The sequence below is a fragment of the Saccostrea echinata genome, unplaced genomic scaffold, assembly GCF_033153115.1.
Source record: "Saccostrea echinata isolate AGI-Se365-2 ecotype Australia unplaced genomic scaffold, CSIRO_AGI_Sech_v1 ptg000001l, whole genome shotgun sequence".
NCBI classification, from domain to species: domain Eukaryota; kingdom Metazoa; phylum Mollusca; class Bivalvia; order Ostreida; family Ostreidae; genus Saccostrea; species Saccostrea echinata.
The window spans coordinates 17,110,603-17,135,902 of record NW_026889750.1 but is presented as its reverse complement, the minus strand read 5'-3'; the positions used below and the strand labels follow the sequence as shown (position 1 = coordinate 17,135,902).

At 35.0% G+C, this 25,300-nt stretch overlaps 2 protein-coding genes across 2 annotated transcripts in view; one reads left to right on the top strand and one right to left on the bottom strand.

The window, feature by feature from the left end:
* The window catches only part of LOC133186126 (large ribosomal subunit protein eL32-like), a 256,634-nt gene that overhangs the window by 29,253 nt on the left and 202,081 nt on the right, over positions 1-25,300 (top strand). The window lies entirely within an intron of this gene.
* LOC133186070 (uncharacterized) lies at positions 1,612-7,990 on the bottom strand. The gene is made up of 9 exons (XM_061321354.1): positions 7,557-7,990; positions 6,901-7,161; positions 6,226-6,452; positions 5,746-5,911; positions 5,514-5,618; positions 5,221-5,341; positions 4,844-4,965; positions 4,424-4,667; positions 1,612-1,807 (listed from the first exon to the last, which is right to left on the bottom strand). Exons 1-9 carry the CDS (start codon positions 7,972-7,974, stop codon positions 1,612-1,614), a joined length of 1,860 nt encoding a protein of 619 aa, XP_061177338.1. The 5' UTR covers positions 7,975-7,990.

Sequence of the window (25,300 nt, the reverse complement as noted above, 5' to 3'; positions counted from 1 at the left end):
AAATTCTCAATTTCTGTAAAGGCAGCCAGGCTCACCATAACTGTGTTCTTAGTTAGTTCATTTAATACCCAGGAGCAGAGAAGATTTTCAATGAATTAATGTATTTTCACTATATAATCAATAGAGCCCCGCCCTAACACCAGAACCCGACCCAGGGGCCATGAAATTTACAATTTTGGAAGAGGCAATCATGCTCATCATAACTATGCACTAATTTAGTTTATTTAAAACCCAGGAGCAGAGAAGAAGATTTTCAAAGAATAAATGCAATTTTACTGTATAATCCATAGAGCCCCGCCCTAACACCAGAACCCCTGACCCTAGGGCCAGGAAATTCACAATTTTGGAAAAGGCACTCTTGCTCATCATAACTATGTACTAAGTTAGTTTATTTAATACCTAGGAGCAGAGAAGAAGATTTTCAAAGAATTTATGCATTTTTCACTATATAATCAATAGAGCCCCGCCCTAACACCAGAACCCCTAATCCTGGGGCCATGAAATTCACAATTTTGGAACATGCACTCTTGCTCATCATAACTATGTATTAAGTTAGTTTATTTAATACCCTGGAGCAGAGAAGAAGATTTTCAAAGAATAAATGCAATTTTACTGTATAATCCATAGAGCCCCGCCCTAACACCAGAACCCCTGACCCTAGGGCCAGGAAATTCACAATTTTGGAAAAGGCACTCTTGCTCATCATAACTATGTACTAAGTTAGTTTATTTAATACCTAGGAGCAGAGAAGAAGATTTTCAAAGAATTTATGCATTTTTCACTATATAATCAATAGAGCCCCGCCCTAACACCAGAACCCCTGACCCTGGGGCCATGAAATTCACAATTTTGGAACATGCACTCTTGCTCATCATAGCTATATACTAAGTTAGTTTATTTAATACCCAGGAGCAGAGAAGAAGATTTTCAAAGAAATAATGCACTTTCAGTATATGATCTATATAGCCCTACCCTAGCACCAGAACCCCTGACCCTGGGGCCATGAATTTCACAATTTTGGTAGAGGGCTCAATGCTTATTACAATCATGCCAACAGTTTGACTGCTTGATGTCCAGGAGTAAAGAAGAAGATTTTTAAAGATTGCATTAATTTTGGTGGTTTTAGCCCCACTCCTCAGGCCCCAGGAGGGCAGGGACAATGAAATTCATAACTTTTGTTCCCCTTCACCCATAGATGCTATATGCCAAATTTGGTTGAAATTGGTTAGGCGGTTTCAGAGAAGAAGCTAAAAATGTTCAAATGTTAACACACGACGACGGACGAAAACGGATAGCAATAGGTCACCTGAGTGACTCAGGTGACCTAAAAAGAATGATAATGGTGTTAATACCATTACACCAACTTAATACCAATTAATGCCAACTGATGCACAGTTTCAACGCTTAAAAACCTTACATGTCTCATAGTATTAGCCAAGGAGAAAAGTAAAGATTCAAACTTCTGTATATTATATCCTGTCAAAAAAATTCTTCCATTGTAACTAAGCAAATCCTAGACGAAGTACGTGTATATGTAAACAGACATTTAAAGTTATTTTGTAAAAAAAAAAAATACAGTTTAACGTTTTAGTATTGAATTTTAATATAGATTTACCCTACAACAACAACCCCTTCGTTGCAATGAGCATGATAACCATTGACGCCATGACAGACGGAATGTTCATCCAATCCACGCTGAGTCGTGTAAAGGTGACGTACATAGGGGTCATAATGCGCATCCATCCATCGCGCACCACTCAAAGTCAAGTGATTGTCTGCTACAAACCTGTTTATCTCGAATAGACATCTACAATGAAAAGTGAACAATTACTTTTTGGAACAATTCGAACGCAAACATTTCAGCTTAATCTTATTCGACGTACATCAATTAAGTAAATCTTCAAAACGGCTATGTTGACAGGGTGAAAGGGGGGTGCGAGGTAGAAGAGATTGGAAGGAAGAGAAAGGGAAGATTGTTATTTTACGCCCCATTTGAGAATTTTCCACTCGTGTAGTGACGCCACCAGCTTTATGTGAAGTGGCACAACAGGGGCGTCGGAGGACTTTGTTAAAACATTGAGGAGGCGAGACAGTAAAGGGGGGAGATGGTTCGGACCTGATTCAACATAAAATTAAGATTTTCCCTAGCATCTTCTATTTATTTTTTTTTGTCATTAACCTGATAACACCATTTGAAATAATACAAAGTTGTATTCTATATTTTATTTGTTTTTACTTAAAATAACAAAAAAATCAATATTTTGATATCATAGTTACTAAATAATATATTTATGGCGTTTGTACGGCCGTGATAGTGAAGGTTCTTTATCGTGCCAACGTCTACCATGAACTCCGTTTTTTAAAAGTAAGGACATATCCGAAAGACCGGTAACTTTATTACTTTTAATGAAGGGTACAGACATCAGACTTATGGTGGTGTGACCATTGTAAGGCGCCGTTTTGGTATTTATTGCCATTAAGTGTTATCACCTATTCAAACATATGATATCACTCATTCACACTGAATAGGTGATATAACCTACTAGTATTCGCGAATAGGTTATTTCTTTTATTTGAATAGGTGATATCACAGTGATATTCAAAATGAATACGTGATATCACTTATTTCGTATCACCTATTCAAATCAAAAACGTGACATCACCAATGTGAAAAGGTGATATCACCAATTCAAATTTAATAGGTGATAGCCTCCTATGACCAATCATGGTTTTCTTGAGAAGACTTCTAATGATTTTTTCCTATGTATACCCATGTAAAACTTTGATTGCCTATTGTAGCCCCGCCCTACCTCAGGGATTAGGAGTTGAATAAACTTGAATCTACACAACCTGAGGATACTTCCATATAAATATACTATATATTACTACGTGTAATCATGGTTTTGCTGTTCTTGGGAATTTTTTAATGATTTTTCCTATGTATACCTATGTAAAAATTTGATTGCCCATTGTGGCCCTGCCCTAACCGATTTGAACAAACTTGAATCTACACTACCTGAAGATGCTTCCATATAAATATGACCAATCATGGCTTTGCTGTTCTTAAGAAGATTTTTTAAAGATTTTTTCTGTTTTCTTATGTAAAACTCTGATCGCCCAATGTAGCCCCACCCTACCCACAGTGGCCATGATTTGAACAAACTTGAATCTACACTACCGGTATGTCAAGAAGCTTTCACATAAATTTCATCTTTTTATTTTACCCAGTGGTTCCTGAGAAGATTTTTAAATTATCTTATCCAGTTTTTACTTCTTCTTAAATATCTCCCCTTAGAAGAGGCTGTTGCCCTTCATTTGAACAAACCTGAATCCCCTTTCCCCAAGAATACTCTGTGCCAAGTTTGGTTGAAATTGGCCTGGTGGTTCTGCAGAAAAATAAATTGTAAAATATTTACAAGAGATAACGGACAAATTTTGAAAAGAAAAGCTCACTTGAGCCTTCGGCTCAGGTGAGCTAAAAAGGAAATGATTATCAGATATCCGACTCTGGCCTCCCACTCACAAAGCGAGCTTCTAACCACTAGGCTACCACAAGGGAGGAAGGAGGCTAACGAGCAGTAGGATATGGTTGCTTCCTGTCATCATTTCAGTTGATTTGAGAGAGAGAACTTTTAATTTTTAGGGCATTGAAATATTTCGTGACTCGGTAATAAATCTGAGGTTGTAATGTTCTACAGCCTACAAGACGCTAACATTTTTTTCACGGGGGGAAACTCTTCACAATAAACGCTTTAATGGTATTTGAAACATGTACATGTGAGCATTTCTCGATTGTCTAGCATATTCCGATGATTATTTCTTTATGTTCTGACCACCTTTTTCAATGCCAAGTATTTACTGATTGCATTTAATTTTCCTCTTGTCTATTGTTGACTCTTGAAAGATGGGCAGATTCCTTTCAAATGTTGTGAACATGGAAGGTAGACTACATCCATTACCTGCCCTTACAGTGCTGTCAAGAGAGTAACCTAGGTTCACTGCAAATGTAGTGGAGTGTAATCATCTACCTATCTACAAATGTTATTCGATATAGAGAGTAACCTACCCACCATTACAATGTTGTCCGACAGGGAGATTAATCATCTTTCTACTGTTCTGTTTCTCCTTATTTCAATCTTGCCCAGACAATGTTGTCTACATGAAAAGTAAGCTACCTGCCCTGACAATGTTATCAAGACGGAGTAACCCAGGTACCCTTCAAATGTTGTCCGACAGGAAGAGTAAGCATCTACCTATCTTCAAATGTTGTCCGATATAGAGAGTAACCTGCCCGCTCTTACAATGTTGTCCGACCGAGAGATTTATCATCTTTCTGGCGGTCCTGAAAATGTCTACATGGAGAGTAAACTACCTGTCCTGACGATGTTGTAAAACAATGTTGTCGACAGCGAAAATAACGTACCTGCTGTGACAGTTTTGTCCGACATAGCCACTGAGAATGCTGCCATCTATTGGAGACGCCTGTGTATATAGCAGAAAGTAGTACGTATGATTCTTGCCAGCTGGGGGCATCGGTCCCATGTATGGTAGCACTGTCTGTCCATTTTGAATGTTGCCGTCAGGAATATTGGTAACCATCCAGTGAACAATGGGTGCATGGCTAGCAGATGCATCGGGATCAAGGCAAATAAGTGTGTAAGTGTCGGCTATAAGCATTATGGAATATTAGATTAATCTCATATTACATGTATGTACAAATAAAAAGGAAATTCACTGTTTTAAAACAAACTAATATTTATATACCCTTTCTCCGTCAATTTGCATTATGCTTATAGAATAATTAAAAAGTATATTAAGAGAGATGCATGAATTACATTCTTACTAATTTTGGACTGTGCTAAAATTCCGGCTTTTGTGAAACTGACAGATGGGACAACCGCGGTGCGAACATCAGCAGTATTTACATATGTTGTGGCAGCAGAATTCAGAGTGATTGTTTTTGCTCTGGAAATGGGTAAGAGAACGAATACTTTAATGAGAGACTACCACTTCTGAGAATTCTACCTACATACATTGCGGTATTACTATAAGGGATCAATTTCTAGCTAAAACTTCTGAAATACGTTCCAGGACTCAAATTATTTCACAAAATAATTTAGGGTAACATATAGATCTCCTTTTCCTAAAATATCTTCAAGAATTTGCTAAAAAATTGATCATTTGCATCATTTATAATCATTCAATCATTTATAAACTCACGTTTGAGTATATGATGAACAGCAAGAATCAAAAGTTATATCTGATGGATGGAAGGTGACCGATAAAGAAACGTCTAATTCCGTGGCTTTTGGAATAAATGGACGATTGTGTTTCAGCAGTACTAAAAGTCACAGGTTAGATCTTTGTTTAAAAATCCATGAGAGATTGACACATAGATCATTGTAGTCTTTGTTTAAGAAAAAAAATTATCTTGGCGCAAATAATTAATTTGTTTTATTTATTTATTTAGTTTTCGTACGCTTGAAATGAATCAATCTTTAAAAAATCATTACCTTCCGTCTCAAAATATGGACATAAATCCGCAATGTGTAGATCCATCAAAGACTGGATGGCATAGGGGTCACGTACCACATTTATCCAGTTCAAAGCAACTGGACCTGTCCCATACATACATGTATGAAAACAAGATATCAACCTGGACATACATTGTATATATTAATCAATTATTTCTTGAATTTTACGGAAAAAAGAACAAATTTATGCATAAATAAACTGCCTGAAAACCTGTCAACCCAAGGGCAGTAATTACAACTCCCAGGTCTGTCGTCTGTTGTAGCATTTGTTTTGTAGAATCTGAGACCACGACGGCGTTAGATTGTTTATACACAATGAAAGCAAATGGATTTGGCTCCGTTTGTGGTGGGATGGGGTGTAAATACGGTTTTATTGTCTAAAAGAGATACATATCGTAGGTTCTGTAGATATTTACAGAAATGTTTTCTTTCGTTTTTGTAAGATTTTAAAATGTAAAAATTTGTCAGCCATCATACTTTAAAAATCTAGATGAAACAGAAATAATTTTAATATATTAATACAAATCTAATGAACTTTCATTCATTAATAAATTTTTTGAAACTTAATTATGTCGAAACCATCAATGTGTCCTATATTTCAAGTATGTCGTAATTAAAGTATTTATGACGATTGATCAGAGGTAATGGTGTTTAAAAATAGGATCATCAAAAGATTTACATGTAAACTTACTTGTCCGGATGAAACTACACCATGCGCAATATTGACAAATATTCCGTGAACATACAGGTTTCCAACATCATAAATAACAAGGGTGTCGAATTCACTCTTTGCAGAATGCCACTGAACTTTTGGAAATAAATGTACATCATAGGATTTATAAACACCATCACCGGGTTTTACTTCTAGATAGTTACCATTCCATACTCTGACCTTTGATCCGCATGTTGAATATGATCCTGAAAAAATCAATACATAAATAAAGGTATTTCTCACATTAAGGATATCTAATGTTTGTTTAAGCTGATTTCAATATCTTAAGAAATTCCTGATAAGTTTAACTCACTATATTACAATAGCTAATGAATCAATACTATAAAAAGGGATGTTACTTTCAAACCTGTATTTTCAAAAACCCAATATCTTTTGTCCAAAAGAAAAAAAAAACAGAAAAAATTAAAAACTGTTTTTTTCTTAATGGTAGAGGAGTAAGCTGTCCGTTTTCCTATTCATATCAAACAGCTTTTTTCACTGAAGAACTCCATATTCATTATTATAAAATATACAACATTAGATTAGCTTTATTTTAATATACTTCATCCATTTCCTTAAAACAGAAAGGAGGTTATCATTGCTATTATGTATATATATAAAAGTTCAAAAAAAAAAAAAAAAAAAATTCCTTACCTTCTCCATATGTGTATGTAATGTTGATAGTTCGGTCGAGTTTAGTAAGGTCCAATCCAAGGCGGCTTCCAATGCTATCGACTGAATCTTCTCTAGCGTTTGTGCAGTTGAATGATGTCGAAGATCCTTTTGGGCACACAGACTTGTAAGGCACACCGAACCAGAAGGTGGAAGTGTTTGTTGCTGCCTTCTTGATGTATTGGATACATGGTTTTTCTGTGATTTTTGTTACATCTGTCGAGCAGGTAGACACATCTGGTTCTGTTAAAAAAATTGGAGTCAAATTTCATTTTTAAACACTTCTGCTGAAACTACAGAATTGTTCATTTGCAAACCAGAGATCACATATATCAGAAAATATTCAAATTTGTTAATTTTAACTGAATGTAATTATTTAGACCTTGCTTAAATTGATTTTTTACTTTGAGAAAACTTTGTTCAGTACGTCTTTCAATACTATGAAGTAATGTTAGAATTGTCATATGTAAGTATTTAAACCATGGTTACATGTAGGGAGATAAGATAAATTATATTTATGTTACACATGGTCATTAAGTTTTGATGCCAGACACACTTTACTCAATAAGTGACAGTTAACTGCAACATGAAATACATTTTCATTTGTTCTTTTTTCTAGTGAACATTGTTTTAATTACGTGGACAGTGATTCCCAACAGCAAAACGGTCACAGCTGAGCTCAGATGGCCAGTCAAATCCATAGAATGAAAAAAGAAATGAACACTCGGCAAGAGACTTTACACATTCTGTGGTACATGGCGGCAAAACCTGTGTCGTCTGCTGATCACATTTGGGGAAGTATACACTGCACAGGAACGGAAGCAGAGACTGGCTACAGAACGAGGTTATTAATGGCAGGAACTGGTTGAATTCGATCTCTGCGTGTGGAAAATCCAAGTGTCCGAGAACATTTGGAAACACCGTAGAATTGTAAGACCCTTGTCCTTTTGAGCACTTGTCATTTAACAATTTTACACATTGATTTGCTGTCAATGTTAAAATTTGATTGGAAAATATCAGGAAGACGACATATGAAAACTGATTTGCATTCCACATTGTACCCAAAATATCAATTCTAGTTATCGTACTACCAGTATGCTTATCATTTAATCCTGTGTGTTATCTGGTATCATTGACATAATTTGGCTTAGTTTGTGTAGGACAACTGTTAAAACCCAAAATCAAAATTTTGTTGGTCATTCCACTAACTATCATAATTTGCAACTTTTTATCATCGAACGTATGACAACAGTCATTTACATGAAACGAAGTATATATCGAAGAGTATGTTCTCCCTAAATAAAAAATGGGGGATATATCTCTCAAACCTTTGCTCACAGTGTTCTCAGGTAATTCGATTTCCAATATGGCTAAACAACTTGGCAAGGTCGTAAGGAAACTACACCATTTGTACACTTAACAAAACTTCTAAGTGTTCACTCTAATAAATGTATTTATTTAAAAACTACATGATGGAATGGTATGATATTTTCAAATTATTATAACCAATGAGTCTTCTCAACAATTGTCGAAAGAAAATCACTTATCGCCGATGAAAACCAATGTCCGGTGACGAAGCTTAAAAACAATAAATCTGTACTTTGCGACACGTGGTTTGTGTAATCAGCTTCTTTTTGTGATCATTATCAATTTTTAACAATTGGTTTAACTAAAAAACACAAAACATGGGCAAAATGACCATTGAGAAAGGAGGGAGAGCCTTTGGAATTTTGATATCTGGATCATCCTTATGACACGTTTCACTAACTTTTATTTTACTGTTTATTTGTCCTTGATAATACATTTAAAAATTAACAACCAGTATAAAAATCCATTTAAACAAATTTTTTATAGGTTATGTTTCATTTTTATCGCCAACTTATCCCAATTTGAAAGCTTTGGACAAAATTTAACCGAACCGGAAGTGATCTGGATCTTCGTCTGAGGCCAAAGTTTCGCGTCACAACCAGGTTAAAAGATTGTTACATGGTCCTGAACCACTTTAGAAACATTTAAATCAGCAACTTCAATGGTAAGAAAATGGCAAAAAATTGGTGCTCAATGCAGTCCAATATCATCTCAAACAGTCTGAATCATCCTTAAAGAGGTACTCTAGCGTGCGTAACGCCAAGGAGGGCCTAAGTGTTGACAAAAAGGCATCTGTGTGATGAACTGGCCTGACAAATACCAGGATCTGAATCCCACTGAACACATTTGGGACTTTCAAAAGGAATGTCCAAGCCCCCCCCCCCCCTCCACACAATTTCAACGGTTTAGAAAGATCCGGCCATGCAGTAGGTGTGGCAGCAGATGGGTCAATATCCTACTGAGGGGTACATGGTATCCATGAGAAAAGGATGACTGCAATAAATTGAACGAGTGGTGGTCTTACTCCATAGAGAGTATTTTATGTGAATTTTCATTTTGAGGGTACATCATGTCCTTGACACTTTGTTTTAAAGTCTGACGAGATACTTACATGAAATTTGCGCAACATCGAACTGAAATATGCATCATCAACCATGAATTAAGGAAATTATTTATTATATGCATTTGTTCTTTAAAACTTAAAAAATGTTATGTGAACACTTATAGCCGGTTGCGTATCTCGGATTTAAACCTCCGATCAATGATTCCAGGTTTTAATCCAAGTTTACACGTTGCACACAGGTAAGGCTTGGCTGAGTACAGCTCAGAATTACGGTAAATTCTGAACCTGGTATAGGGGTGGTTTAAACCCAGCTTGATATCGTTTCCATGGATTTTTGGTAGAATATTTTGATATTTTGAACTGTTTTGATGTTCCAGAAATGTTTTATGGTGACGATGATTGTATTGAAAGATTTCGCCATATTAAAAAGGCTATTCTACAAGAAATTATTTATGGTAATATTGAAGACTTTTTTTGGCACATTTCTTCAATGTGTCGTTTTAGATAACACTGATGCAGCTGAAGTCTTAAGTTACTAGAAATTTTTAAATGGGAATTTATTCGGGTACACAAATGTAAAATAACAAAAAAAGTTATATAAACTTTCTCATATACCAAATTTAAATCAATTTACGAATTTCACACTTCAAACAATGCAAACAGCTGGTGATACACATTCCAATAGTTTCTAATAATGCCGAACCGAATTTCTTAGAAATTAAAAGTTTATTTTTTATCATTGTGTAGGCTATCCACATGGCTGTAGGACCGGGGGGGGGGGCTGCCCCGCCTTAATAATTTTGCTGATATATTGAATACTCTAGAAAATATAGCTAATGTATGATTGTGCCTTCTCAATAATAACGTATGATGACGTTTTGTTTTTTTTTTTTTTAATTTGCCTGTCAAGGATATTTGGGTTGTGCCCCACAACTAAAAATGTTTGGCTGTGCCCCCCCCCCCCCCCAACTGAAAATGCTTACGGCCTGATCCTTGAGAACATGACAACAAACTCACATTTATCAATACTTGTACCGAATTGAATGTTTCACTGGATTGCTGGCTATATGAATAATGCCCAAATAATCTCTTTGTTACATTAGTTGTATATCAAACTAAACATTCTAAACAACTAAGTACTAATGGCTTGATATCTACAGAAAAGGTATCATTTGATATTAAATTGAAAATTTAAATATATACATTGTTCCTACCTCTGTCTTAAGTTTTGGTATTGTTTCTATTGTTACTTATTCCCAAGACCCCCCTCCCAGTTTTTCCTCTCTTCAGTCTTTTGGAAAAGCTGTATTATGTTTGCCATTTCATATTTTCTTATGGTTTGAGTTTCGATGACAGATCCTGTGGTTTGAATTAAATTGTATTGCAGTTTTTTCTGCATTTTAATTAACAATTTACTATCAATATATATCTTTGTTTTTAAATATATCCTTTCGAGATTCAACCAGATTTATCAAAAAATGTTTGAAGAGCTGTAAAATTAGGAAACTTACTAGCCTTCAACAGTTTAATTTGAGTAAGTCAAGATTAGGTAAGCCTTACTCAGTTTTATAGCGTGCAACAGAAGTACGTCTCAAGTAAACCCGACTCAACTGGGGTTTAAACCCGGCTTTCGTGATCCGCGGATCAGCGGCTGAGCTGTACTTATCTGAGCCATAGGTACGCAACCGGCCATTAGAAGTTTAGTTCAGTGTATAACTGGTCTTATTTGTCTTAAGAAAATGGGAAAATTATCAAATTAAACAGACTTAGTAATTCAAACAATATTCATAAAACGTAACCTTTTTTCAAAAGGAAAAAAATGTAGGTCTGAAGGTGATTCTGCACCTTATTATGTAAAATAGCTGTATATTGATAACATATCAAGAAATGCTCTATCGTTTGCTATTTCCCCAGTCTTCCTTCCTGCATATGTCCTCATTCCTGCACCTTATTATGTAAAAATAGCTGTATATTGATAACATATCCAGAAATGCTCTATCGTTCGCTATTTTTCCATTTTTCCTTGCTGCACGATTTCCTCATATTTGACGTCACCATGAATGACAAGTATTAACTTCCCAATAATGGGGAGATATTTCTATATATTTTTTATTTTAAATGATTCTACTTAATTATGCATTAGAATCTTTGTATACTTACTTAGAAAAATGGGTGTTTGCAAAGGTGTAAAGAAAGTGTTTGGAACAATTTTAACCGTAGGAAGTATTGAAAAACCCCTGGGACTCCACGAAAGTAAGAGAAGCGACGGACGTGTGTTTTGTCTCCTATGTGCGACCAGCTGCATATCTTTTCTTTTAGGCCAGGTAAAATTAATCTTTAGATTCTCATCCCCGCCCGCCCCTCTCAAAGTGCCCCGCCCCATTGCTTTTTATTTTGCTTTTTGGGTGCCAAACATATTATTTTCATGTATTTTTATTCAGCAAGAATCTGGGTCAAAATTTAAGAGTTATCTCCCGTCTGTATTAAAAATCGCGTGGCGCTATTTATAGCAAAAAAACTATGTGAAGAATTGAGAAAAATCAGCAATAAAAGCAGTTTAAATATGTAAGGAAAAAATAATTTGTCAGTATAGAGAAGGCAGAAAAGCAAAAATAACATATAAACACATCTAGATACCATCACTGGCATGTGCAAGTTTTTAAAGAGATTTTAACCAAGTAAAAACAGACGAAGAAAATGCACAGGGTCAAGTTTTAAATAACGATCTCCAGTTGTATGTGATTTTGCATTAAAAAAAATAAAACATCGTCCAAGGACTTCAGAGAATAATAGTACTAAGGAAATGTTAAATCTTAAAACTGTTCAGGCCTAGGCTTTTCAGTAGAATATTTTACAGATTTACACAATCCTGTTTTGCAAATATGATATATTTTAATGTCGAACATGTCAATTAAGTCTCAAGAACGATTGAATGTATGAGGACAGTGGAAATCTGTGACAAATCACACAGAACAAAAGGAGTTGTTGGTAAAACTAAAAGGTATTTGGGGAAAGGCCGATGAGAAAACATGCATATGCAATTTATTAGGATCAGCACCTCATTTTGTTTGCAGTATGCCGTATCTGTGTACTTGATAATTTGTTAATAAAACTATAAATATTTTAATTTTCTATAACAAGAATCTTCTGTAGATATTTAAAAGAATATGAAAGCAATAAAATCTATTCATATTGGCATTAACATAATATAAAAATTATGTGAACGAATGTTTTGTTGATACTTTCAATTATAAAAAATAAATAATAAAATCCGCCCACCCGCCCCACTTTTTTAGCAAATTAGGATGAGAATCTAAATTTTAAATTTATGTGGCCTTACCAATCCTTTTATTTTTTGGTAAACCAGACAATTTAACTGGCAATATAGAAGCCAAATCATATCTTATCATTCAGTCGAGCATCGGTATTGTTTTTGTGCTATCTATCATCGTGTGGTCGGCTGTGGTTAACCTTTTAAAAAGAAAACCCAATGTTTATTTGCGATCATCAGTACCAACATTCGACCCTGGTGCAGAAGTAATCAAAATGTTTTTGCTGGGCTTCACTGTCGGAATAATCATAAGCCAGGGGTTAAATATCGTGGTGGACATAAGTTGTTTAGAAAATTTCATCGATTATCACTATTTTTGTGCAGCAATTCAAAGATGTCTGGAAATTGTGTTTTGTCTTGTTCAAACTTTGGCTTTGATTTTTCTGTCTGGATGTAAATTTCAAAATAAGCTAATACTCAATTACTGTTTATCCTTAACAATGCTTACGAACGCTATTTTGTGGATGTATACTTGTCTCAATTCTGGGGAAAATTATCTGCACAAATCCTTAACAAATGGAACTTACGTCCCAGACGTCATTTTATGTTACTGGAATTCAACGATATATAGGGATATACTAAAACCAACAAGTGGACTGAATTTGCAAATTCATCTACAATATTTTATTTTTTGTTTTGGTCTGATTTCACAAATATTTCCATCAATTCATGAAGGATCAGAAAGAAGGGGAAATGATTCAGTTCAGGAAGAACCTGAAGAAAACTTGGAGGGTGTACAGCAAAGAAACAACGTCACAAACATTATTGTTGGAATATTTGGCCTTGTTTCTTATCTTCCCTCTGTAGTTATTTTTATTCTTTGTATATTTTTGGTTCCAAAGGACACAGACACAGGTGACAATTTGCGGAGAGGTTTTCTAGTTACTGCAGCTATCCTTATCTTAATTATGAACTTATTTGTCTTTCGTGGATTTTATTTGATCAAAGACCATGCTAACCTGTCTTCTCGTTATAACGAAAAAGAGGGGAAACGGTTTCACAACGACATATTTTTCATGGCTTGCTCTGCGGGTTATGTTTCAATGTGCGTCTATATTTTATACGCTGATTCAAATTCTCCCTTTGCCTTATATAGAACGATGCTAAAAGTCGTCGAAATTGTACAAATTTATTTTCAAACAATACTTCTGATGAAATTAAGAAGAATGACCATTAACCCACAGAAAAATATTAAAAATGTTGCGTTATATCTTATGATAGGAAACCTCATCGTTTGGGGGAATTACTTGTATTTCCTTGCTCTAGGTACACCAGGTGGATTTGACGAGGCTCAGAAAACGTGGGTAGAACTTCGTCAAACTATTTTACCATTTGTATTTCAACATCGTTTTCTTTCCTTCATATACTTTTACAGAGTCTTTAGGTTTTCTTATAAAGATTGATTTTGCAAAGAATTTTACCAATAAACTATTTTTTTTCTGGAAATTAAAGTTATCGGATTCTTTTTTTGGGGGTGGGGGGGGGGAGGGGGGAGTCTTTTGATTGGACATTTCGAAAATAACTGTCATAATCAAAACCTCAAGGGAATTGCTTATATTATATCATTTTTTGTTAAATTCAAAGTTATGTCTTTAATATTGTATAAAAAATCCTCCTCCATTATAATTCAGCGTTTTTTAAGAACTTTAAATTGCTCAATGTGACTTACAAAATAATAGAGAATACTCTAAATGGAGAGGGGGCTATGGCTATTTGAAAATTTGAATAATTTTTCAGTTAGTACAAGGGAAATTATTGATGTAATTAAATATTATTTGAAGAATAAATGAATCTGATAGTTCAAAGGGTGTTTAAAATACACTCTGTATTTCATGATATCAACATTGAAATCAAAACACTGTAAATTGTCGTTCATTCTGACGAGTGTGTGTGACCCCTGTTTGTCACAGCAAAAGATCAAGTGTGTGGACAACCCTGAATGCTTGATGCCGATACTCTGATAAGAGAGATAAATCTTATGACATAAATATCTATTATTCCTTTATAAAAGTTGAAGTGTCTTTTTTTTTGTCCAATTTTGCCCCGAAAGCTACTGTATGCTGTAACTGTATTTTACTTAACAAATACATTTCTTTTGGAAAATCATAAGAGTTAAAGGACCATTTTATATGAGTGAGCAGAGGGTTTATGAACCTTAATCCCGATTCTTGAGAAAGTTTGCTGGTATTTGCGGACTCCCCTATTTGATCGATTCTGGTGTTTGTGCGCTGGTGTGTGAGATTTCCCAGTACACTAGTGATTCTAGTACACTAAAGTGTGATGACTTCCCTGCTCGATTCTTGTGATAGTGCTCTGGTATGTGCAGACTGTTGTGTTAGTGCGCTGGTGTGTACGGACATCCCTGCGTGGCTCTTGAGATAGTGCACTGATGTGTGCGGACTTCCAATCTTGATTCTCGTGATAGTGCGCTGATGTATGCGAACTTCCCTGCTTATTTTCTCGTGATAGTGCGCTGATGTATGCGAACTTCCCTGCTTAGTTTCTCGTGATAGTGCTCTGATGTGAGCTGACTTCCCTTCTTGATTCTTGGTGTGAGGAATTCTCGGCAAACATTCTTATTTTTATTGATACATGGCCGTAGGAACCGGGGGGGGGGGGTGCCCCCCAATAATTTTGCCGAGATATAGAATACTATAGAAAACATAGCTACTATATGCTTGTGCCCCCTCAATAATAGCGTCTGATGACCTTTTATTTTGGCTTGTCAAGGAATTTTGTTAGTTTATAATGCCCCCCTCCCCCCAACTCTGAAAATGTATGGTTGTGCCCTCTCAAAGTGAAACTGTTTCCTATACGGGCCTGTGATAGTGCTTAGTGTGCTGTTGGGTGCAGATTTCTCTAATCGATTGTCGCGTGCGCTTGTTTGAGGATTTGTTAAGGATAATAAAATTGAAGAATTGTTTAGAGGTGAAACAACAAACAGATATACGTTCGACTTTATTTATATACATGTAATAGTGTTGCGCTGCATGTACTATGTCTAAATAGTAGTCAGGGTTTGACACATGGTGCACGAGACGGTGGCCTAATCGGTAGCGCGTCGGACCGAGATCTCGATGTCGACCCTGGGTGTCCAATTTTATATAGGAAAAGAAACTGTGTACTATTTCGGCGTAGTATGCTTACGCCATATACATCCTAAGAACACTATGCGATAATTATGTATTGATTATATAGAGAGAAGCTTGCAGAAATCATAATAATATATCAATTATGATACTGACATTAACAGACATTCAAAATAATATCATGACTCATTTTTATCTTATACTTAAAGTTAATCTCTGTCATTATACTGATACCCTTAATCCAGAGGTTTTAGGCAGTAGACAGAATCAAGACAATAGATAAAATTTAATATTTTTCCTTTGATTCTAATAATGATAACTTATGTTATATAACATGAATGACACTTACCCTGCCCCCCCCCCCCCCCAAGTGTTTTTTTTTTCAGTGTACAAACGCTTATATCTCTGACATATTATTTGCAGCAGCTATAAGAAAGAGACTTGCTATTGACAGAACAAGAAAATCAGCTGGGTATTTTTTTTTTTCACGAAAATAGTTTAGAATCATCTGTAAGGAAATCTGCATTTTCAAACTTTGACACTTTGTATACGTTCAAACTTTCCTGTTCATACTAAGAGAAACTGACCTGGTGCATATGCAAACAAATACAAATATTTGAAAAGGGCCTCAGTGACAATATTTATAGAGTATATGGTATTCTGAAAATAGTGATTATTCTGAGGACTAAAAAATATGCCAACTTGACAAGTCTGTATGATTTATACATCAATAACATACACAAAACTAAACAAGAGGCCCAAGTGCCTTAACGGTACCTGAGTATAATACAACACTGTAAAGGATCCATAGAAGTATAAAACAAAATTACTGATAGAAGAAGCTGTGTAGCCCAAAAACTTAAAAAATATGGTAAAAATACCCTTGATAATTTGTAACCTGTGAGACCCGAGTGATCTCCTTTGGATCGTACTTGGTTTTCCTAAGTCTTACAGGGATGATAATGAATGCAATGTATACAAATACATGTGCATTGAACACTTGCCTAGTGTGTAAGATATCCAATATATACAGATATGTTTTGTCCTTGTCTAGTGCTACAATTAAGTACACAAAGAGAAATCTCTAATGCCTGTATATTTAATCGAGGTGATGCTTCTAGGCTATACAAACGACTTAGCTGCTTGCCACTTGGTAACACTTGGTACCAACACTTGCCTCTTTGCTATACAAAATACTTGGTAATATTTGTTACTAGCACTCTTGGCTTAGTAAACAACATGGCTATTTGCCACTTGTCAACAACTGCAACATGTCCCCTAGTCACCCTGGCTCTCTGTTCACTTGATAACGTATAAATCATGCAACTTTTTGTAGTCTCTTGCCAACTAAACGCTGGTCTTCATGAATTTACCTGACAATAAGACACCGGTTGTCCAACAGAACACTAAACATACTACTAAGTACATATGAACCTTTTGCTATATGAATAATCTTTATTTCCAGGCAAGAATCCGACTTTGAGCATTCTTTGCTCGTTTAAACCGTTCATTTTCATTTTGTTTCTATAATTGTAAAACATTCTTTTTTTTATTTTCATTCCATCAAATAACCTGTTTATTAAATTATATACAAGGCTATCTTGATTTAAGGATATCCGATCCTCAGCTAGGGAGGATAACTCTTAAATTTATTATTTTATTTAAAAAGTCTCAAAATGAAGCTTGAAAATGAGATCTTTTCGTGCAACAATTTTTATTTTATCATCTTAATATGATTCAACGTTCTTTGAAGTCTTAAAAACGGTCTTGTAAAAATTTGACATTTGTAACCCATAAAACAAAAAAAAAATGAATTTATTTTCAGAGAAATCGAATTTCCTGTAGTCTAGCATTAGATACCACAGCTTATTAGCATGATGTGAATTTAGATGTGGTATGTGATGCCCAGCAATGATAGCACAAGCTTTTTACACTATGTATTACATGACAATTTAAGTAAGAAGAAGAACTAAAATACCGTATAAGCATAAAAAAGATGCAATTTTCTCCAAATGCCTGGATACCTATATCTTTTTATCCTATATTATATTTGTTGATCAATTTTCAATTAGAAAATGCATAGCTGGTGTTTTTATTCGCATTTCCTGAAAATGTATTTCAGATTTGATAATTTTCCCTATATGATATGATTAATTATAATGATGAACTTTGAAGAAATTCCATTGGTAAATTCACGTTACTATGTGAAATCAGAGACATTTTTGTGAGCATTTTCAATTACTTTAAAGCTGATTTTCAGAACCTGAGGATCGGAATACCTTAACACAATTTATCAAAGGGGAGTAACTCTCATTTGCTTCACAAATTACAAATTCTGTACTCTGTTTGCCTCCTAGATACCCTGGGGCAGAGAAAAGGCACATTTACTTATATTTACACATTTACAATTATATTTTTGCATGTTGTCTGTTTGCTTAATACTCAGGGGCAGAGGAGAAGATTTTCAAAGTATTCATGCATTTTTGCAATATAATCAATAGAGCCCTATCCCAACACCAGAATTTCTGACCCAGGGGCCCTGAAATTCACAATTTTGGAAGAGGCACCCTTGCTCATCACAACTATGCATTTAGTTTGTTTGCTTAACACCAAGAGGTAGAGGAGAAGGTTTTCAAAGCATCCATTCATTTTCCGTATATAATAAATAATGCCCCCCACACGGAATCTCTGACCCAGGGTCCATATCTTTCACAATTTTGGAAGAGGCACCCTTCCTCATCATAATTATGTACTTAGTTCATCGGCTTAATACCAACTAGCAGAGGAGAAGGTTTTCAAAGAATTAATGCATATTTACCACATTATCATTAAAGCCCCCCTCCCCCCCCCCCAGAACCCCTGAACCTGGGTCCACATCTTTGTCAATTTTGGTAGAGGCACCCTTCCTCATTATAACTATTAACTTAGTTCATCGGCTTAATACCCAGGAACAGAGGGGAATATTTTCAAAGAATTATTGCATTTCACTATATAATCATTAGAGCCCCGCCCTAGCTCCAGAACCCCTGACCAAGGGGCCATGAATTTCACAAACTTGGAAGAGGCATCCTTTTTCATCGTAACTATATACTTAGTTCATCAGCTTAATACCCAGGAGCAGAGAAGAAGATTTTTAAAGAAATAATGCATTTTCAATATAATATCATTAGTGCCCCCGCCCTAACACCAGAACCCCTGATCCAGGGGCCATGAAATTCATAATATTGGAAGAGGCACCCTTCTTCATCATAACTATGTACATGTTTCTCGGCTTAATATCCAGGAACAGAGGAGAAGATTTTCAAAGAATTAATGCATTTTCACTGTATCATAATTAGAGCCCCGCCCTTATACCAGAACCCCTGATCCAGGGGCCATGAAATTCCCAAGTTTGGAAGAGGCAACCTTCCGCCCTAACATCAGAATCCCTGACCCAGGGGTCACAATTTACAATTTCACAAAGAGGCATCCTTCCTCATTATAACCATACATTTTTTTTCTTAATACCCAGGAGCATTTTTGAAGAAATAATGCATTTTCACTACTGAGTATATATATTCTACAGAGCCCCGCCCTAGCACCAGAACCCCTCACCCTGGGGCTATGGATTTCACAATTTTGGTAGAGGGCTTAATGCTTATTTCAATCATGCCAACAGTTTGACTGTTTGATGTCTAGGAGTAAAGAAGAAGATTTTTAAAGTTTGCATTAATTTTGGTCGTTTTAGCCGGACCCCTCACGCCCAAGGGGGACAGGGATTATGAAATTCACAATTTTTGTTCCCCTTTACCCATAGATGTTATTTGCCAAAATTGGTTGAAATTGGTTGAGCGGTTTCATAGAAGAAGCTGGCTACCAACTATTTAATTTCTGGGGTTTTGGAGGGAAGGGAGAGTTGATCTGCCATGGCTTGAGGCTTTAAAATTTTGTTAAGATTAGTCAGCAGCATCGCCATTTTCAAGCATTTTTAAGCATTTCTTTGTTTTTATTTAACAGTTTCGAGAAAAGGCAAAGACCGACAAACAGGAGCTGACACAGCAGAATCGAAAGGAAGCCCGTATCCAGAAAGAGATTGAAGTGGCCCATAAGAAGATGGAGAGGCTCGAGAAATATGTCAACATCACTGCCAAATAAATTGGATCTAAACTCTTTATATTTAATTTAAAAAATATTAATATTATCATTATTTTATTATTGTATTAATTTATAATATTTAATTTAGCAATTTATTTCAAATTTTGTAAAGTAAAAGAAAAAAAAAATAGATCCAAAGAGGGGACACCCAAGGTCTTTATATGCAGTTTGGTTTTAAATTTAACCTGTTTCAATTTTTGATGTTTTTTTTCTATGATTTTTTTTCTTTCGCTCTGAGGCTAGCATTGCGAACAAACTTGAACTATTCCATTTTTTTTTACGTCTTTCGGAACTTTTGGCCCTGCAAATACCCATTCCGTCAGGGATTTGTTAAGGTTACTATATTTCGGAAAGATTCCAGTATAAAATATGACGCAAGTGAGTGTTCACGATTCAAAATATGGTCTGGGCTTACTGGATTCTGAATATATATATATATATATATATATATATATATATATATATATATATATATATATATATATATATATATATATATATATATATATATATATATATATAACCTGCGCTGGTTGCGGTGAAAATTATGTCGGTCAGAGCGGAGACACCTTGAGGCATAGAATGACCTACACCAACAGCAAATTTTTACAGAACCAAATACCAGTGTACCCCAGTAAGCAAACACATGTGCCAAGAATAAAAGTCCCTATTTCACTGTTTTCCTTTTCACAAATTTCGAAGGGATACCAGAGGAAAAGAACGTGAAACGAAAGAAAAACTTTTTAGATATAAACCTGTATTAAATGTTGCATAATTACATTTTGTTATATAATTATATTTTGTATCAGATATGTACTTTTTCCCGCGGTATATATCTGTGTTATCTCTATGAGAAATTTTAATTTTTAGTCTTAACGTCATAATGAACTTTGCTAAAGTGTAACTAAATATAAGCGCTTTTTGGATTTTTTTTTCGCAATGCGAGCCTTGGAGACAGATCTGAAGCTAGCATTGCGAACAAAATTTAATATTCCATTATTTTTTTTTTACGTCTTTTGGAATTTTGCCCAGCAAATACTCATTCCGTCAGTGATCAAAAATGGATATTGCGTTGAAACACTCATCCCGTCAGGGATGGGGTTCCTAGTACAATTCTAACTTGTAAATGAAACATCCATTGTCCTCTTTTCACAACTCTGTTATTCCAATGTTTAAAAAACTAATTATTTGCAAGTCCTGTTTCTTTTTCTCTTGGAAAAATTGTAGACTAAGTTATGATTTTCCTTAAGTTGGATCAGGATTTCCATTTTGAAGAAGAAAAATATTATGAATGGAAAATATCTTTTTTTAATTTCTAGATTGCATATAAATCTTTTAAAGTCCCTTTCAAAAAATGTGTCTGCTTGAATTATTCTGCACCATTGAACTTTCAGATGCATGCGTGGTAATTTGTTTGCTAATCAGTGATTTATGGACAATATAATGAATATCAAATTCCAAGAAAACATCATTGTGCGTACGACAGCGAAAAAATAGCTACAGGTAACACTGAAATGAAACAAAGGACAATGCAGATAAATGTATTACATAACACTGAAAAGACTAATAAATTACATTTTCAATTTCACAAAATTAAAACGCCTGCTTAAATCGGTATAAATAATGCAAGGTGAACTGAATTATCACACGAAATTTTGTAGGAATATACATAGCACCAATCTTAAATTTGATAAATTTCACTGTGTATAATTATTAATTTCACAGTGATTGATACACATGTCAGTTCTAATAAAGAACATTTACAGAACACAAAATCTGCTCACAAATTTCAATAGGTTATAGGATGTTAGCCTGTAATTTCGGGGTGGTGATCTGGGGCCAGTTTTTTAAAGTGAATATTTACTATTCCACTCAATGCTGGCTCCATGTTTTTTTAAAGGGGAGCCCAACAGGCCGGGGGTCCAGGACAAAGACTTGGTGGGGGCCAAGGGGGTGAAGCCCCGTAAGCTCCCAGGTTTTAGGTCTTTTTAAGATTAGTTTTGTGAGATATGTATTTTATGTATATTTTATGTACAGTAGTAATTTTTGTTGACCAATCACAAGATACGAAAATTTTCGAGTTCCATTTTTATTAAAGAAGCAGTTGTCTGTGACATCAAAAAGCCTAGTTTTCAATGTATCGTGAGGAATGGTCGTATAAAGAGTAGAAAAGTCGTAAGTTTTGATATTGCTGACTTTTTTAAAAAAATTGGATATTATAAAATTTTCTATAAGTTCTTTTGAGTTTTTGGGAATCCACATCTGATTTACAATACTTCTAGAATATGCCGTAGCACAGTACAGCTGTTAATATTTTTGTGAGAGGTAAAGATAGGGGCTTGTTAGAGCATTTGCTGGACCAGGCAATGTATCTTTGCTTATAAGGATTTTTATGAAAGTTTAGGAATGCAGTATAGATAGAGTATATCGATTTTAAAGAATTTCATCGTTAGAAAGTGAACTGTGGGCATAAATTGGATTTCGAGACGTAGAATTAAAACCAAGTTCTTCTATATTCAGTTTAACAAGCATTCTGAGAGTATTGCATTAGCAATACTAGTCCCCTACCGGCAAGTGTAATCTGGTTCCCGTTAAGAATTGAAAATGCCACAATTCCGTCAAAAATTAAAAAAGCGGGACGAAATGCAAACTTGATCTATAACTAATCAAGGTAAAGCTACATACCAAAAATCACCTCAATATCTACAAGCGTTTAGAAGAAAATTGCGGAAAACCCTTAAAAATTGAAAAGGCTGTAATTCCGTCAAAAATCAATGAAGCGGAACGAAATGCAAACTTGATCTGTAACTCATCAAGATACACTCACATACCAAAAATCAGCTCAATATCTGCAAGCGTTTAGGAAAAAAGTGCGGAAAACCAAGTGGGACAGACTGACAGACAGACAGAGGGACAGACAGACAGACAGACGGACTCAGAGGAAACCTATAGTCCCCTCCGGTTTCACCGGTAGGGGACTAATAATGAGCCTTATAAATGAAAACGATATTTTTACAAGCCTTGTCTGCTGGAACCATAACATATTGTTCATGTAGTCTTTTTAATTCTTTTATCATCTCCAATTTAATGAAAACGGAAGGATAGGTGGTTGCATATTGCTTTTTAACTTCTTATCAGGATTCCTTATTATATTTCTAAAAAAAAATCCCTTCTGACAAAGTGTTCAGGTCTTCTCCTTCAAATTTAGCCAAACGTTTGGGATACTCTTCGACAGAATTTACAAAAGAAATGTTCTGTCGCCAGCTGAAAGATCGGGTCTCCCTGTATTAGTTTGGAAGCAAGTTTCGGAATATCTGTAGCCAGGTAATGCAGGATGTAGACTTCAGCTTGAAATATGGTGTAATGCAAGACTGAGCTTTTCTGTGATCAAGAATATTACTAATGTTAACATTATGTATTTCTTTGAAGACATTTAATTTTAAAGAACCGACGGGTTGAATCGGAATTATTATCTTCTGACACACATGGCGGCTTAAAGAGCCTGTGCTGAGCAACATCCAGAATCACAAACAATAGCTTTTATCCTGCAGTTGAAGAATCTAGGTATGGACTTGCTTTAGCTTCTTCAAATAGTCCATTCAAAAATGTCAACGGAACCGATTGAGGTTTAGTGGGAATGTGATGAAGACCTTACTGTTTATTGACATAATGTAATGGTCATTACTAAATTAGATAAAGGGGGGTAGATTTTATTTGTACCTTGTCACAGTCTCAGAATATGCCATGAATCATGCCATTGTTTGTCATTTTTTATTAATTATACTGTTGCGTTGGTCCCACGTTTTTGTTTTTTGTTATAAGCCTATGCTTATGTCTTTAAGTACTATTTACCTGACAAGGTTATGTTCTTAAATTGTTTATGTTATGATTCAAGAATTTATTTAACAATTAATATAAGAATGTACTTACAGGAGTTTCAGTGATGTTATCGGTTAATCCATACAGTAATTATTATGACATGACATCTACAGAGATGCATGTAGGCCGCCATTGTATGACATCATCAAATAGTTCACTTGGCGCAATAATTCAAATTTGCATTAATGTAAAGCAAACTTGTACACGGAGTTATTGGTTAAATTATAGTTTTAATAATTTAAACTATTCATACAATGCCTGTAGATTTGATTCCTCTTTTTATGGTTGCTGTCATTTGTCACTATTTGTTTTGCTTAAGAATACATGTATTACCTAGTCACTGATGTCTACTATACTAGTTCCACCACAAGAGATAGTGCATTGTTCCCAATTACACGTATTGAGTTCTTGAATTCTTGATTTATTAAGTAGGTAATGCATTCATTTTATTGTACATAGAAAGTATATACTTAATAGCATAATTTGGTAATTAGATAATTGTTCCTAATTGTTAAAATCATAATAATTTAGGCCTGTCAGGAATTGGGGTGCGTATCATTACCGCTACATTTTCAAAATTTTCATTACCGCTACATGCACATTACCGCTACAAAAAAGATACATTACCGCTACATTTAAAAGTATACATTACCGCTACATTGCCTCTTTCGTTAGTCAGCATCCTATGCCTGTACAGTACAACATATATATACTGCACATGCATAAGATATATTTCCCTGCATCTCCACACTTTGTAGTGTTTAAAAGTCTTATTTACACGAAATTTATATCCATTGATAACTAATCCTGCATTACCAAATTGTACTTCTCTACATGGTAAGTGAATTATATTGAATGGAACTCATATTCCGTGCCATTGCTGGCCGCTTCGGTTTGTAGCGGTAATGAGTTGTTGTCGGCATAAGTCCCTATGACAAAATGTAGCGGTAATGATCGCCCGAAAATTTGAGAAAATGTAGCGGTAATGAGTTGAAATTTTTCGCAATGTAGCGGTAATGTTGACCTCCAAGGAATTGTCAGGAAAATGAAGCATTTTGATTGTTTAGTTCCTAGATGCTAAAGATATATAAAGGAGAGAGCTCCTCAGTTTTGTCAGATAGCTTCACTGAGCACTTCCCTAATTCAGAATTTATTAGGTAAGATGAATTCTGCAAACCAAGATCATAATTTTTATGAAGACAAGTTCTAATTATTAGTCAGCATAAAAATTGTTTCCGTAACTTGGCAACCTAGAATCCTAGCATTTTATGAATTCCTGACAACTAAATTCATGACACCCATAATTCCTAACAACAGAATTCCTCACACCCATAATCCTGACACCCATCATTTCTGACAAGTGAATTACTGAAAATCTCTCATACATAATGTAAATTATTATTTATTTCTGATACAGCACTCTTTGTTAAAAGATTCATTCACCCTTAATTCCCATTTTGTCAATAGCCTGCCTTGGTTTAAAGATTGGTCGTTTTCATGCGTGAGGTTGTCCAATAT